The sequence below is a fragment of the Coregonus lavaretus genome (genome assembly GCF_964263955.1).
Source record: "Coregonus lavaretus genome assembly, contig: HAP1_SCAFFOLD_134, whole genome shotgun sequence".
NCBI lineage: Eukaryota > Metazoa > Chordata > Actinopteri > Salmoniformes > Salmonidae > Coregonus > Coregonus lavaretus.
Genome location: NW_028158555.1, coordinates 27,501 through 45,125, shown reverse-complemented (window position 1 = coordinate 45,125; position 17,625 = coordinate 27,501). Strand labels below are relative to the sequence as shown.

At 43.5% G+C, this 17,625-nt stretch overlaps 1 protein-coding gene across 1 annotated transcript in view; it reads left to right on the top strand.

Annotated features, from left to right (window-relative positions):
• Window positions 1–850: 850 nt before the first annotated feature.
• Window positions 851–17,625, top strand: part of clcn7 (chloride channel 7) — a 32,381-nt gene continuing 15,606 nt past the window's right edge. Inside the window, exons 1-8 of the mRNA XM_084198061.1 lie at window positions 851–1,050; window positions 1,815–1,892; window positions 9,099–9,164; window positions 9,477–9,542; window positions 9,668–9,800; window positions 14,143–14,252; window positions 15,087–15,167; window positions 15,423–15,485. Coding sequence (XP_084054187.1) covers window positions 940–1,050; window positions 1,815–1,892; window positions 9,099–9,164; window positions 9,477–9,542; window positions 9,668–9,800; window positions 14,143–14,252; window positions 15,087–15,167; window positions 15,423–15,485 — 708 coding nt within the window. The 5' untranslated portion in view covers window positions 851–939. The remainder of the gene's footprint in view (window positions 1,051–1,814; window positions 1,893–9,098; window positions 9,165–9,476; window positions 9,543–9,667; window positions 9,801–14,142; window positions 14,253–15,086; window positions 15,168–15,422; window positions 15,486–17,625) is intronic.

The following is a 17,625-nucleotide window of genomic DNA, read 5'->3' as shown; positions in this document are numbered from 1 at the left end:
GACAGACAGACAGGCAGGCAGGCAGGCAGGCAGGCAGGCAGACAGACAGAGAGACAGGGACAGACAGAGAGACAGACAGACAGACTGTTAACTTTCAGATTGTTCTGTTATAAAGTCAACAGACTAGCTGCTAGTTGACCAACTGACATCTGATGTAGGTTATTATTATGCTAATAAATCAATATTATATCAGTTGGAGCTACTCTCCACTCTACTGGAAATATAAGTCATAATTCATGAGACAAATTATCCTTTATCTATAAACATTGATTCACTCAGTTCGTTTGTAGTTGTTTGTATGTCTTTGTTATGCATGGTTTTGTCTTGTCAGTATGTTATTTCATTTGAGAGGGAAAAGCATCGTTGTTTTCTTAGCCTACTTCAACCATTTCAATTTCCAAGGTCTGATGTAAGACTGACAAAAATATCTAGATTATTCAATAATTAACCACCAACATGTAAACCATCAGTTCCTCATAATATGACATCGATATCATTGCCTGGCACTTATGCTGTAATATATTGGCAAAAATGCGTCTTCCTCTGTTTTTAGTTTCAGCTGTCAGTTAGAGAACTACAATTCCCAGAAATCCATGCGAACAACAGCTATGTTTGGACCTGTGTGCCACCGGTAGAAACCATCACGAGTTCGCTTATCATTTTAGTCATGGAGTTTATCTTATTTGTTTACTCCTTGCGTCCTCACTCCTCTCTCCTTATCTCCTTCTCAAAACCCATTGGAGAAAAAGGTCAGAGGGGCGGGACCTCTGGCTTTCTCCTCCAATGGGTTTTGAGAAGGAGACGAGGAGAGAGGACGCGAGGAGAATGCAATTGAGATCTTCCCATAGGAAGCTTGAATGAGAGTTAGTTAGCCAGACACAACTGCAAAATAAAAACGATTTCACTGATTGTGAGAGTGGAGAACTACCGGGAGTAATCATGGCCAATATCACGAAGAAAGTATCGTGGTCGAGCCGAGGTGACGAGTCCGGTGGCGGCGAGAGAACCCCACTTCTCAACGGCTCCGAAGAAATCCGAATCACCAGACAGGTAGGGCTAGAATGCTAGCTAAACTAGCCAACACAAGCCGAACTGTCTAACGTTACCGCTATGTGCCAGCTAAGTGTGCATGATCTTTTCTAAGAGTAAAACATTGCGTTATGTTTTGATTTGCTGTGAGATGAATGATTTAGTTAATTTGCAGTTCAGTAAAAAAGAGTGCCCCACTTGTGATTTGTTGCATGCAGGCGTTTGCGAATGCTAACAACAACAAATGCAAACGTCATAGGATGGAGTTGGAGGATACTTTTCAGACAAGCAAGTTTGAGAAGTTTGACAAATCAATGCCCATTTAACAATATGCTAAAGACTGGCAGACGTAAGAAAAATAGCTAGAGAAAATGTTAATCTTCAAACCAGAGTTTCAGAATATAACCTAATGTAATGACAACTATTTTCTTAACGGAATCAGCCTTTTAGCCTGTAGATTCTGCTTATTAAGGAATTCACCACTTCCTATTAAGTTACACAGACATTACAATGTAAGTTAGTACAACTGACTGCTTAATACATGGTACTTAAATTACACAGGCATTAAAGCGAACATGTTCACTTGGCCAGTAAAACGGACTGCTATCAACTATGCCTAAATGTTACATGTTAAATTGAAGACACACAGACATAGTTTGTTCTTTTACACACGTTAACTTGGTGATGCTAAATGTTAGCTAGGCCTCCCAGTTTAAATTGAGGACACATATGATCTCTGAAGACACTGATCTTTAAAAAAAATGTGTACTGTGTTTGTTCCGTAGTTGTCTGGGGATGGGGGTATGTTTCACATAGGCAGACTGAGCACGGTGGATCTAGAGGAGGATCTGACGTCAGAAGAGGTAACGTTCAGTTCAGCGTACTATTATCAATGTGACATCTTGTCCGTCCGCTGCTGCCTAACATGCTGACCAATCTGGCTGGGTTGTGTGTGCGAGCAATGTACGTCTCTAAAGAGCTTTGCACACCTGGATTGTACAATATTTGCCCATTATTATTTTCATAATTCTTCAAGCTCTGTCAAATTGGTTGTTGATCATTGCTAGACAACCATTTTCAAGTCTTGCCGTAGATTTACAAGCAGATTTAAGTCAAAACTGTAACTCGGCCACTCAGGAACAATCACTGTCTTCTTGGTAAGCAACTCCAGTGTATATTTGGCCTTGTGTTTTAGGTTATTGTCCTGCTGAAAGGTAAATTCATCTCACAGTGTCTGGTGGAAAGCAGACTGAACCAGGTTTTCCTCTAGGATTTTGCCTGTGATTAGCTCCATTCCGTTTCTTTTTTATCCTGAAAAACGTCCCAGTCCTTAATGATTACAAGCATACCCATAACATGATGCAGCCACCACTATGCTTGAAAATATGGAGAGTGGTACTCAGTAATGTGTTGTATTGGATTTCACTAAAAGTGAATTGCTTTGCCATATTTTGCAGTATTACTTTAATGCCTTGTTGTGAACATGATGCATGTTTTGGAATAATTTGTATTCTGTACAGGCTTCCTTCTTTTCACTCTGTCAATTAGGTTAGTATTGTGGAATAACTACAATGTTGTTGATCCATCCTCAGTTTTCTCCTATCACAGCAATTCAACTCTAACTGTTTTAAAGTCACTGTTGGCCTCATGGTGAAATCCCTAAGTGGTTTCCTTCCTCTCCGGCAACTGAGTTAGGAAGGACGCCTGTATCTTTGTAGTGACTGGGTGTATTGATACACCATCCAAACTGTAATTAATAACTTCACCATGCTCAAAGGGATATTCAAAGTCTGCTTCTTTTTACCCATTTACCAAAGGTGCCCTTCTTTGCAAGGCATTGGAAAACCTCCCTGGTCTTTGTGGTTGAATCTGTGTTTTAAATTCACTGCTCGACTGAGGGACCTTACAGATAATTGTTTGTGTGAGGTACAGAGATGAGGTAGTCATTAAAAAATAATATTAAACACTACAGCAGGCCTACAAGCCTGACTGTAATACACTGCAGCAGGCCTACAAGCCTGACTTAGCAGTCTGAAAACTTGACTTAACCGTAGCAAAATGACCTGACAGTGAACAAGACGACTAACCAACAGCCAGCCAGTCTGAGTCATGGGCTTTGTATAGCACAAGTGTGGAAAATATTTTACCGACTGAAACCGAGTTTCCTGCATGCACAGTTTTAGTTCTAGTTCAAGCTATTCCTGGGTTTGGCAATCCAGCATGTTCTGACCTGTTATTTTCATCTGCTGTCATTCTGAGTTTTACTTCTCCTATTGGCTAGTGGGAATGGGGATGTCATCACATTGTGTGTGTCACTAATGCAGTGTTTTCCACCAGGACATAGAGTAGCTGGCCAAATAGAAAAAGTTGCCAGCCAGGGTCCTGGGGGTATGGTGAAGCTTGCTCCCCTGGGTTCCGAAATGTTTTGCAGAAGGAGCTCTATTTTAGTAGACTGGCACATTCTGATGCCTTGATTCCATCCAAAATACACAGCGAAATGATTTAATGCTTTATTGAGTTTACCTTCCAGATTGGAAACATTTGTTTTGGTATTGTGTAGAAAGATACAACTTTACAATTTTTAAATGACTGAAAATGTCTGAATTCTAGTGATGGGGGAAAAAATCGACACAGTTACATATCTGGATATTACTTTTGACGATGTATCGTTTTAACAATATCTCAATATTATTTTTGCGCTAGTTGGCTGTACCTGCACCAAAACTTCAATATTTTTCCTTTATAGCTTGTTCTCCATCTTCTTTTCAAATAGGAAGCCAATTTGTTTACATCACTTTTATTTCCATGACTGATCAAAACTTGTTTTCCATTGGCTCTCTCAGCAATAAAATCACAGTATCGAATCGCAATACATATAGAATTGGGAGAATCGCAATACATATTGTATCGGCACCAAAGTATCATGATAATATCATATCGTGAGGTCCCTGGAAATTCCCAGCCCTAATGAATTCAGCGTGTTAGTTGTTTTGATAGTGTCTAGGACTATATTCTAAGAGAACGTTAAACCTTTTTTAACATTTAACCTGTCTTCCCTCGAGATTTAAAGTCTTATTTACAGTTTTACTGCAAGATATGAATTGCCACAATGATGATTTGTTCTTCCAATTTATATATTTTATTAAAACAGAACAATTAAAGAAATAGCCCACATTATCTTGAAAAATAACTATTTTTCCTCCAATTTAACCTTTAATGTATCAGTCTTAAGTATTATATCGTTCTGATTGTACATGAAGTATCATTAGTATAGTCCTATAAAAACATGTTGTTGCCTAATTCCATTTAGTTTTTTCCCCAAATTCAATTTTCTCAGTTTTTTGTTTTTCCAGGTTTACATTTTTCCACTTTTGTTTCAGGTTTTTGCTCTCAAAATCACTCTTAAAAAAAAAACTAAAAAAAACATTGGTCCACAAAAATGCTTAAACCTCTTCAGGAGAGCACTTGTTTAGGTGTAGTTACCCTTTTAATTCAAATCAAATCAAATCAAATCAAATTTTATTGGTCACATGCGCCGAATACAACAGGTGCAGACATTACAGTGAAATGCTTACTTACAGCCCTTAACCAACAGTGCATTTATTTTAAACAAAAAAAGTAAGAATAAAACAACAACAAAAAAGTGTTGAGAAAAAAAGAGCAGAAGTAAAATAAAGTGACAGTAGGGAGGCTATATATACAGTAAAATAAAGTGACAGTAGGGAGGCTATATATACAGGGGGGTACCGTTGCATAGTCAATGTGCGGGGGCACCGGCTAGTTGAGGTAGTTGAGGTAATATGTACATGTGGGTAGAGTTAAAGTGACTATGCATAAATACTTAACAGAGTAGCAGCAGCGTAAAAAGGATGGGGTGGGGGGGCAGTGCAAATATTCCGGGTAGCCATGATTAGCTGTTCAGGAGTCTTATGGCTTGGGGGTAGAAGCTGTTGAGAAGTATTTTGGACCTAGACTTGGCACTCCGGTACCGCTTGCCGTGCGGTAGCAGAGAGAACAGTCTATGACTAGGGTGGCTGGAGTCTTTGACAATTTTGAGGGCCTTCCTCTGACACCGCCTGGTATAGAGGTCCTGGATGGCAGGGAGCTTTGCCCCAGTGATGTACTGGGCCGTACGCACTACCCTCTGTAGTGCCTTGCGGTCAGAGGCCAAGCAGTTGCCATACCAGGCGGTGATGCAACCAGTCAGGATGCTCTCGATGGTGCAGCTGTAGAATTTTTTGAGGATCTGAGGACCCATGCCAAATCTTTTTAGTCTCCTGAGGGGGAATAGGCTTTGTCGTGCCCTCTTCACGACTGTCTTGGTGTGTTTGGACCATGATAGTTCGTTGGTGATGTGGACACCAAGGAACTTGAAGCTCTCAACCTGTTCCACTACAGCCCCGTCGATGAGAATGGGGGCGTGCTCAGTCCTCTTTTTTTTCCTGTAGTCCACAATCATCTCCTTTGTCTTGGTCACGTTGAGGGAGAGGTTGTTGTCCTGGCACCACACGGCCAGATCTCTGACCTCCTCCCTATAGGCTGTCTCATCGTTGTCGGTGATCAGGCCTACCACTGTTGTGTCGTCGGCAAACTTAATGATGGTGTTGGAGTCGTGCCTGGCCATGCAGTCATGGGTGAACAGAGAGTACAGGAGGGGACTGAGCACGCACCCCTGAGGGGCCCCCGTGTTGAGGATCAGTGTGGCAGATGTGTTGTTACCTACCCTTACCACCTGGGGGCGGCCCGTCAGGAAGTCCAGGATCCAGTTGCAGAGGGAGGTGTTTAGTCCCAGGATCCTTAGCTTAGTGATGAGCTTAGAGGGCACTATGGTGTTGAATGCTGAGCTGTAGTCAATGAATAGCATTCTCACGTAGGTGTTCCTCTTGTCCAGGTGGGAAAGGGCAGTGTGGAGTGCGATAGAGATTGCATCATCTGTGGATCTGTTGGGGCGGTATGCAAATTGGAGTGGGTCTAGGGTTTCTGGGATTATGCTGTTGATGTGAGCCATGACCAGTCTTTCAAAGCACTTCATGGCTACAGACGTCAGTGCTACGGGTCGGTAGTCATTTAGGCAGGTTATCTTAGAGTTCTTGGGCACGGGGACTATGGTGGTCTGCTTGAAACATGTTGGTATTACAGACTCAGTCAGGGACATGTTGAAAATGTCAGTGAAGACACTTGCCAGTTGGTCAGCACATGCTCGGAGTACACGTCCTGGTAATCCGTCTGGCCCTGCGGCCTTGTGAATGTTGACCTGCTTAAAAGTCTTACTCACATCGGCTACGGAGAGCGTGATCACATAGTCGTCCGGAGCAGCTGGTGCTCTCAATTCCAGTGCGCTCATAGCGAGATGCTGTTGTTAAGCTGTGTTTCTGCAGCCCACATGTGATGGTAGAGTTTGCAAAACAAATACCCACTGAATTGATGAAAATAATCATGATATCATTCTGCCAGGTAAGCATAGGCTACTTTGTAGATAACATTTAATTGAGAAGGTTTTTGGGGAAGCCTTTCCATCTACCAGAAGACTGTTTTCATTAGCATCATCGCTAACGGTTACTCAACGTGGTAGACGCACGCACCACACTCACAGACCGTGGCTTTCCTTTTGCCACTTTAAAAGTTGCATGAAATACGAATCACTGACGCAGTCTGTTAATGTTTTATGTTAAACTTGGGTAAATTAATTAATTTTCAATACTTTTAGTTGATTCCATACTAAGGTCAATAAAACATTTTTTATAGTGTTGAATTCCGTTTTAATTCCTGGATTCCGTGAGGACCCTAATGATCCTATTTGGACCAGAATGAGGCTCTCCACTACCTATTGGTCCTCTAGTGATGATTCATCATCTTCATCGGATGTTTTCATAATTTATCTGCAGATCATCGCCAAAAAGACTATCAGTAGCCTATGCAAATTAGCAAGCCAGACGAACGTCTCTCTTACCGATGCGATTCGGTAGGCGTCACTGACTGATAAGAAGTCACTCACTTTAGCGTCACTGTCTGGCAAGCCCTGACATCCCTAGGAAAGGAAACCTTGGAAATCCTTTGGTATATTTGTCCCGATGCGATACCATGGACTTATTTTATTTTACCTTTATTTTACCAGGAAGGGCTCATTGAGATTTGAAATCTCTTTTTCAAGAGCGTCCTGGCCAAGATAGGCAGCATCAAGTCATTACACAATTACAGACAGACAACATGAAAAACTACAAGTAATCTAGTAAACATCCATAGAAATCACAGGAGTATAACAAAATCATAAAAGACCAATTTAAAAACATTGACAGGTCAAGGAATCGGCCTCAAAATCCTTCATCAATGATTTAAAAACACCAGTAACCATCAACGTTGCATGATTTCTGAATGGCAAAGGTATGTAGGAGATCGACTTTATTCAGTGAGTTCGACACCTTTCATAAACTAGTCAACCCCTTCTGTTAAGTTGTCAATCAAAGCACAGTAGATAGCCTACAATGAGTCACAACTACGCGTGGCTGGTTATGTGAAACACGTGAAAGAAAATAAAAGGATGCGCTAGAAAACAAGAATTAGGCTAAATCGTGGATTTCGACTCATCATTACCACATTACATGGGACGTGCAAATTCACGAGCATCATGCGCTCTCCCTCCGTGTAAAGAAATTCTACTGCAACCAACCACAGCGCACAAATTGTACCGGGAGGTGGGACAGACAGCAGACCGCGTTTCCCTGTCATTGCTCGCGTTGTGATTGACCGGCAACTATCCTATCAATAGATCGCTAGAAGATGCATATCATTCATTCTAGCGGGAGAGGGCTCGAAGGGCTAGCGAATCGAACGTTTTTAAAGAGATACTTCGGGATTTTGGCAATGATGCCCTTTGTCTACTTCCCCAGATTCAGATGAACTCGTGGAAACAATTTCTATGTCTCTGTGTACAGTTTGAAGGAAGTTGCTAACTAGCATTAGCACAAAGACTGGAAATCTATGGTAACTACTAGCATGCTAGTAAGTACCATAGGTTTCCAGTCATTGTGCTAATGCTGGTTAGAAACTTATTTTCAAACTGTACACAGAGACATAAAAATGGTATCCACGAGTTCATCTGACTCTGGGGAAGTAGAGCAAAAATCCCGAAGTATCCCTTTACATTAGAACTAGCCTAGTTAATATGAAGTGGCGCAGTGGTCTAAGGCACTGCATCGCAGTGCTAGCTGTGCCACTAGAGATCCTGGTTCGAATCCAGGCTCTGTCATAGCCGGCCGCCATGGTGCGGCGTCGTCCAGGGTAGGGGAGGGAATGGCCGGCAGGGATGTAGCTCAGTTGGTATGAAAAATAATAATAATGTATGCACTCACTAACTGTAAGTCGCTCTGGATAAGAGCGTCTGCTAAATGACTAAAATGTGAAATGAAGTGGGAAAAATTAACCGGCTGATTAGCCGACGGCCGGCGCTAAAATGGAGAACACCCTATTATCCCCTGTAAAGTGCACTGCATTTGATCACCTCCCTATGGACCCGGGTCTGCAGTAGTGCACTACATTTGATCACCGCCCTATGGACCCGGGTCTACAGTAATAATAATAATAATAATAACACAGTAGTGTGTTGTGAGCCTGAGGGTCAGAAATAATCTGATGATTATGGTGTCATTCTGCATTGATCCATAATGGTGTTATTCTGCATTGATCCACAGTGGTGTCATTCTGCATTGACCCATAATGGTGTCATTCTGCATTGATCCATAACGGTGTTATTCTGCATTGATCCATAACGGTGTTATTCTGCATTGATCCATAACGGTGTTATTCTGCATTGATCCACAGTTTTGTTATTCTGCATTGATCCATAATGGTGTTATTCTGCATTGATCCATAATGGTGTTATTCTGCTTCCACCTATCCTGTGTTCTTCCAGATACTATGTGAAGGGGACTAGACAAGGAGAGGGGATGAAGAAGCCACTTGAGACTATTGAGATGCCCCCCTTGGCCCTGTTTTAATACTTAACCAGACTATTGAGATGGTCCCCTTGGCCCTGTTTTAATACTTAACCAATGCATCCTTCCCTCCTTCAGGACACAGTGAGGGGCTGCCCCAAGGAGATCCCTCACAATGAGAAGCTGCTGTCACTCAAATTTGAGGTAAACCCTTGGGTCTGCTGTCTCCAGGCCCTTGGACCTAGTCTGAATGGTGTTCAACGTAGCTAATCAAAATCAAACAAAGTTCTATAAATAGAGTAACACAATGTTTATTATATTCATATGCTGTCCCTGTCTGTCATACAAATGATTTCCAAAACATGAGCGCTATCTTTACATGAAATCTGTTTGTTTAGCTGTTACTGTATCAAGAGTCCAAAGTCATCTCAGGTTTACTACATCTCTATAGATAGTTGTTTTCTTCAATGAGCAGTATAGATTGTGTATAGTAAATTGTGTGTGTGTGTGTTTCAGAGTCTGGATTATGACAACAGTGAGAATCAGCTGTTTCTGGAGGAGGAGAGACGGATGAGCTTCATGGTGAGTAGAGAACCCCCACCCCCCCCACCCCATCCCCACACACTGACAGACGTCTCCTCTCTCTCTCTCTCTCTCTCTCTCTCTCTCTCTCTCTCCTCCTTCCCCCTTCCCCCTCTCCTCCTCAGGGGTTCAGGTGTTTGGAGATCAGTCGGTGGGTGGTCTGTGGTCTGATCGGGTTCCTGACTGGACTCATAGCCTGTTGCATAGATATCGCTGTGGAAAACCTGGCTGGGGTCAAGTACTTCGTTGTCAAACAGAGTATCCTTCCACTCACTGACTAACCCAATCACAGAACTGTCATATCCTTCCACTGACTAACCCAATCACAGAACTGTCATATCCTTCCACTGACTAACCCAATCACAGAACTGTCATATCGTTCCACACACTGACCCCATCACAGAACTGTCATATCCTTCCACACACTGACCCCATCACAGAACTGTCATATCCTTCCACGCACTGATCCACAGTTCAGAAGGTGTTCCATACTCTTAACTGTCATGTCAACTATTGTCTGTGTAGAAAATATGTGATTGTGCCCATTCTACAGCAGGTGTCTGTGTTCCACTGTTGTCCCATTCTACAGTGGTGGTCTGTGTTCCACTGTTGTCACATGCTACAGCAGTGGTCTGGGTTCCACTGTTGTCCCATTCTACAGCGGTGTTCTGGGTTCCACTGTTGTCCCATCCTACAGTGGTTGTCTGTGTTCCACTGTTGTCGCATGCTACAGCGGTGGTCTGGGTTCCACTGTTGTCCCATTCTACAGCGGTGTTCTGGGTTCCACTGTTGTCCCATCCTACAGTGGTGGTCTGTGTTCCACGGTTGTCCCATCCTACAGTGGTTGTCTGTGTTCCACGGTTGTCCCATCCTACAGTGGTGGTCTGTGTTCCACTGTTGTCCCATCCTACAGCGGTGGTCTGTGTTCCACTGTTGTCCCATCCTACAGCGGTGGTCTGTGTTCCACTGTTGTCCCATCCTACAGCGGTTGTCTGTGTACCACAAGAGACTAGCCTTCCTCTCACTCACCAACAGGTCAGTCATGTCCAGTTTAGTTTCTGAAATCCCAGATCATGTTGGATTTTCTTGGCCAATTCTGGGAGGGCACTCTTCAGACAGACCACTCTCCCAACAAATCAAGAGTTTGGGTAGGCAGAGCTTAAAAATAATCCCCTCGAAAACATGACAGAGGCGGACACACAATGTCAAGGCAGATAGCTAGGCTAATTTTAGCCACAGCCAGCCAGTGGTTGTAAGCTTGTAACGCTAACATCATAGTGCATGTAAACTACTCACCGCAAAATACACTCATTGAAAATATTCTCAATGTGCTCCATCTAGCTAGCTTACAGGTTTGTTTACGGCGGGTCTCTGGATGGATTTCCCGGCACCCAACTCCGCCCCTTTCTCTCTGCCAAACTGGCGTTGGTCTAAGTACAGGCTTGTATGCTGGAACATTGGTACAGGAGTAAATCCCTAGAGAGACCAGGTCCAGTTCAGTGTGTCTTTGTTCAGCCATTGACATTTGTCTCAAAATGAGTTTAGGAATATTGTGGATTCAGAGCTATCAATCTAATGGAACTCAGAGGGTTTTCTTTAATGGAAGCTTCTCTAATGTCAAACATGTAGGGTGTGGTGTACCGCAGGGCAGCTCTCTAGGCCCTCTACTCTTTTCTGTTTTTACCAATGACCTGACATTAAACAAAGCATGTGTGTCCATGTATGCTGATGATTCACCCATACACGCATCAGCAACCACAGCTAATGAAGTCACTGAAACCCTTAACAAAGAGTTAGTCTGTTTTGGAATGGGTGGCCAGTAATAAACTGGTCCTGAACATCTCTAAAACTAAGAGCATTGTATTTGGTACAAATTGTTCCCTAAGTTCTAGACCTCAGCTGAATCTGGTAATGAATGGTGTGGCTGTTGAACAAGTTGAGGATACTAAATTACTTTGCGTTACCTTAGATGGTAAACTGTCATGGTCAAAACATATAGATTCAGTGGTTGTAAATATGGGGAGAGGTCTGTCCGTAATAAAGAGACTCCACACTCCACAAAGCAAGTCCTGCAGGCTCTAGTTTTGTCTTGATTATTGTCCAGTGATATGGTCAAGTGCTGCAAAGAAAGACCTAGTTAAGCTGCAGCTGGCCCAGAACAGAGCGGCACGTCTTGCTCTTCATTGTAATCAGAGGGCTGATATTAATACTATGCATGCCAGTCTCTTTTGGCATCACTTCTTCTTTTTATAAGAAACATTGTGTTGGAAATTCCAAATTGTTTGCATAGTCAACTTACACACACACTTTCCTCACCAGACATGCCAGACAAGGGGTATTTTCACAGTACCCAGGTCCAGAACAAATTCAAGGAAACGTACAGTATTATACAGAGCCATGAGTGCATGGAAATCCCTTCCACCTTATATAGAGCAAGTGAACAGCAAACCTGGTTTAACAAATAAATCAATACCTCATGGCACAATGCCTCTCCCCCATGTGACCTACTTGTGTGTATGTACTGACATGTACAGTGCATTCGGAAAGTATTCAGACCCCTTGACTTTTTCCACATTTTGTTACGTTACAGCCTTATTCTAAAATTGATTAAATTAAAAACAATCTCATCAATTTACACACAATACCCTATAATGACAAAGCGATAACAGGTTTGCAAATGTATTACAAATAAAAAAAATTATACCTTATTTACATAAGTATTCAGACCCTTTGATATGAGACTCGAAATTGAGTTCAGGTGCATCCTGTTTCCATTGATCATCCTTGATGTTTCTACAACTTGATTGGAGTCCACCTGTGGTAAATTCAATTGATTGGACATGATTTGGAAAAGCACACACCTGTCTATATAAGGTCCCACAGTTGACAGTGCATGTCAGAGCAAAAACCAAGCCATGAGGTCGAAGGAATTGTCCATAGAGCTCCGAGACAAGATTTTGTCGAGGCACAGATCTGGGGAAGGATACCAAAAAATGTCTGCAGCATTGAAGTCTCCAATAACACAGTGGCCTCCATCATTCTTAAATGGAAGAAGTTTGGAACCACTCTTCCTACAGCTGGCTGCCCTGCCAAACTGAGCAATCGGGGGAGAAGGGCCTTGGTCAGGGAGGTGACCAAGAACCCGATGGTCATTCTGACAGAGCTCCAGAGTTCCTCTGTGGAGATGGGAGAACCTTCCAGAAGGACAACCATCTCTGCGGCACTCCACCAATCAGGCCTTTATGGTAGAGTGGCCAGACGGAAGCCACCACTCAGTAAAAGGCACATGACAGCCCGGTTGGAGTTTGCCAAAAGGCACCTAAAGGACTCTCAGACCATGAGAAACCAGATTCTCTGGTCCGATGAAACCAATATTGAACTCTTTGGCCTGAATGCCAAGTGTCAGGTCTGGAGGAAACCTGGCACTATCCCTACAGTGAAGCATGGTGGTGGCAGCATCATACTGTGGGGATGTTTTTCAGCGGCAGGGATTGGGAGACTAGTCAGGATCGAGGGAAAGATGAACAGAGCAAAGTACAGAGAGATCCTTGATGAAAATCTGCTCCAGAGCTCTCAGGACCTCAGACTGGGGCGAAGGTTCACCTTCCAACAGGACAACGACCCAAGACCATGCAGGAGTGGCTTCGGGACAAGTCTCTGAATGTCCTTGAGTGGCCCAGCCAGAGCCTTGTCTTGAACCCGATCGAACATCTCTGGAGAGACCTGAAAGTAGCTGTGCAGCGACGCTCCCCATCCAACCTGGCAGAGCTTGAGAGGATCTGCAGAGAAGAATGGGATAAACTCCCCAAATACAGGTGTGCAAAGCTTGTAGCGTCATACCCAAGAAGACTCAAGGCTGTAATCGCTGCCAAAGGGTCTGAATACTTATGTAAATAAGGTATCAGTTTAATTTTTTATACCTTTCTAAAAACCTGTTTTTGATTTGTCATTATGGGGTATTGTGTGTAGATCGATGAGGGGGAAAAAAACAATTTTATCCATTTTAGAATAAGGCTGTAACGTAACTGTGGAAAAAGGGAAGGGGTCTGAATACTTTCTGAATGCACCGTATGTGTAACTGATAGATGCACACACACTACATGTTAATGGTTTTAAATGTATGTAAATTGTAAAGTCTTTTTCGTTATGTTGGTCCTCAGTAATCCTAGTTGTCGCCATTGGCGTCGGCTAATGGGATCCTAATAAATCTAGTCAATACCTCATTGATCTGGATGCTGCCAATCATCCCCACCTAATTTAGATATTTAGCCCTTCAGACAAAAGATCATGAATATAATAAATAAATCATATAATATGCCATTTAGCAGACGCTTTTATCCAAAGCGACTTACAGTCATGTGTGCATAAATTTTTACGTATGATAGATCATTCAGAGTGGTAGACAGGCCCTTTCTCTCTCTGAAAACATTCAATTTAATTTAAACAACAATGTAAAACATTTCCATTTCAATAAAGTTAATTGAATGAAGCCATAGAGGTGCAGTGTCCTGCTCTGTGGCTGGTCGGAGAGGGCTGAACCTTGCAGCGTGGTGGCGTGTGATTGGTTGTTACCGGTCCTTGACCTCTGCCCCCCTCCCAGACATCGAGAAGTTTACGGAGGTGGGCGGTCTCTCCATCTCTCTCATCCTCTGGGCTGTACTTAACTCTGCCTTCGTCATGGTGGGGGCTGTTATAGTGGCATTTTTCGAGGTAAGAGGGAGATGTGCGTCAAAGGGTGTTTGTGGCCTTCTTTGAGGTAAGTGCTCAAGGTGTTTGTGTCTAACGACAAGCTGTGAGATATAACCAGTCAAACTGTCCTGTCTAGCCAGGGGATCTGAAACTAACAGACCAGGGAAGTAAACAGCTGTAGTAACTGTAGTAGCTGTGAGATATAACCAGTCAAACTGTCCTGTCTAGCCAGGGGATCTGAAACTAACAGACCAGGGAAGTAAACAGCTGTAGTAACTAGTAGCTGTGAGATATAACCAGTCAAACTGTCCTGTCTAGCCAGGGGATCTGAAACTAACAGACCAGGGAAGGAAACAGCTGTAGTAACTGTAGTAGCTGTGAGATATAACCTAGCGCCAAGTCTAGGTCCAAGAGGCTTCTAAACATCTTCTACCCCCAAGTCATAAGACTGCTGAACATCTAATCGAACCCCTGCCTTCCTCTGTTGGCACTGGGGTGATGAACCCCGTGTAGCTCAGTTGGTAGAGCATGGCGCTTGCAACGCCAGGGTTGTGGGTTCGTTTCCCACGGGGGGCCAGTATGAAAAAATTTATGCACTCACTTAACTGTAAGTCGTTCTGGATAAGAGCGTCTGCTAAATGACTAAAATGTAAAATGTGAACCACCATGTTACTCTACAGTCTCATAGTTCCCTGACTGGAACTAACATCGCTCTCCTCCCTGCCTTCCTCTGTTGGCACTGGGGTGGTGAACCACCGTGTTACTCTACAGTCTCATAGTTCTCTGACTGGAACTAACATCTCTCTCCTCCCTGCCCCATCTCTCCTTTATCTCTCTCCTCCTCCCTTCCCTCAGCCAGGAGCAGCAGGAAGTGGTATACCTCAGATAAAGTGTTACCTGAACGGAGTGAAGATACCTCGGGTGGTACGACTCAAGGTACACACAGTCAAACTGATCACTGGGTGCTTGGAGACAAAATATTGCTATCTAAACCCACATCTTTTAAATGTTGTTGTTGGCGGTAGGAATTATGTCTCTTATGAGCAAAGATATCATACCTGGTTACTGCCCAGACCCAAAATATGATATATAGGTCAGGGGTGACAGTGTGTTGATCTGATTGTCTGTTGATCTCGTTTGTGTCCTCTGTGTGTGTGTGTGTGTGTGTTTTCCTCTCTGTGTGTTCTGCAGACCCTAGTGGTGAAGGTGTTTGGTGTGATCTGCTCTGTCGCCGGAGGACTCGCTGTCGGAAAGGTAAACACTAGGGATGTGTGTGCATGTATGTATGAGTGTGTGTGAGTGAGTGTTCATTGTCTTGTGTAGATTAGGGCTGTGACCGCCATGGAATTTTGTATGATGGTAATTGGACAGCCAAATGACTGTGGTCACCGTAAAACCGTTCAAATAGCAACAACAACAAAAAACTAATGTTCTCCTGTCCTCCGCTCCTGACTGCATGTGTTGCCATAGAAATAGAATGACTAGAACGTGTGTCCTCATTCAAGTCAATGAAGTGTTACGTTCCCCAGCTAGAAAATCCAAAATGTCGCTCAAACAGAAGGGGGAACTAACAAAGAGTCACTGACAACAACCATAAATGAACCAGGTGGTGTTTTAGGAGGGGTTCTGAAAGACACTCATGGGGGTGTCCAAAGAATGTTGGCTAGCAACAACAACTGGGACCTAAAAGACACCCACCATGAGCACTCAGTGTGTGTGTGTGTGTCTAACGTGTTCTCTCTCCCTGTGTGTGTGTGTGTGTGTGTGTGTGTGTCTAACGTGTTCTCTCTCCCTGTGTGTGTATAACGTGTTCTCTCTCCCTGTGTGTGTGTAGATCTTTGAGTATTTCTGTAGACACAGAGAAGAGGGACTTTGTATTCCACTAAATTTCCCAAGAACAGGCAAACTAAATGAAAAGCCAGACCAAACTTAAAGACAGGAAGCAAACCAAAAAGGTGGAGCAAAGTGAAATCAGGAGGATCAGATAAAGGTTGTTTCTCAAGTAGAGAGAGAGACAACTGAAGATGTTAACCCTCCACATCTCTCAAGACAACTAAAGATGTTAACCCTCCGCATCTCTCAAGACAACTAAAGATGTTAACCCTCCGCATCTCTCAAGACAACTAAAGGTGTTGACCCTCCGCATCTCTCAAGACAACTAAAGATGTTAACCCTCCATCTCTCAAGACAACTAAAGATGTTAACCCTCCATCTCTCAAGACAACTAAAGATGTTAACCCTCCATCTCTCAAGACAACTAAAGATGTTAACCCTCCATCTCTCATGACAACTAAAGATGTTGACCCTCCACATCGCTCAAGACAACTAAAGATGTTAACCCTCCACATCTCTCAAGACAACTGGAGGACTGGACCATCCGCTCTTAAATAGCACCTGGGCCAGCACAGGTGAAACACCTTCCCACTAACGAGATGGTAACCATCACAGGTGTAACACAGACTGACTAACGAGGTGACACCAATCGGTGCGCCCCACGTGCTAATGTCCAACCTCAAAATATAAATGGAAAATCCAAAGCCTGTAACTTATAGTATAATGGATGGACTGGTGGCCATTGCGAGGGTACCCATAGGAGCAAAGCAGGAAGTAAAATATGTGGCATGATTTGTTGATTCAACTGATATTACAAAAAATACATTCCATTGCATGAGCCACATCACTTAACATCATTTGAATGAACATTCTACATTACCATGGAAATTATTGCATCACAATACCAGGCAGCCATTACGAGTGTACCCATGAGTTTACCAGTCAAATTGCCAGGGTTAGAGGTTCCAAGCCTGTTCTCTTCATTCTATTTCTATGTGTGCTGCTGCATTGTGTTTCTATGTGTGCTGCTGCATAGTTTCATCACGTTGTTAAGAGTCCATGTTACGGCAGAAACGGACTCTACCACACAAATGCCCTGCTGTCCCATCTCCAGTCAGCTGTTACCACACTAATGCCCTGCTGTCCCATCTCCAGTCAGCTGTTACCACACTAATGCCCTGCTGTCCCATCTCCAGTCAGCTGTTACCACACTAATGCCCTGCTGTCCCATCTCCAGTCAGCTGTTACCACACTAATGCCCTGATGTCCCATCTCCAGTCAGCTGTTACCACACTAATGCCCTGCTGTCCCATCTCCAGTCAGCTGTTACCACACTAATGCCCTGCTGTCCCATCTCCAGTCAGCTGTTACCACACTAATGCCCTGCTGTCCCATCTCCAGTCAGCTGTTACCACACTAATGCCCTGCTGTCCCATCTCCAGTCAGCTGTTACCACACTAATGCCCTGCCGTCCCATCTCCAGTCAGCTGTTTGTTCCACGGTTATTTTATTTTCATAACGGTCTTCATCCATAACCCTGTGTGTTGGTGTGTGTATCCGA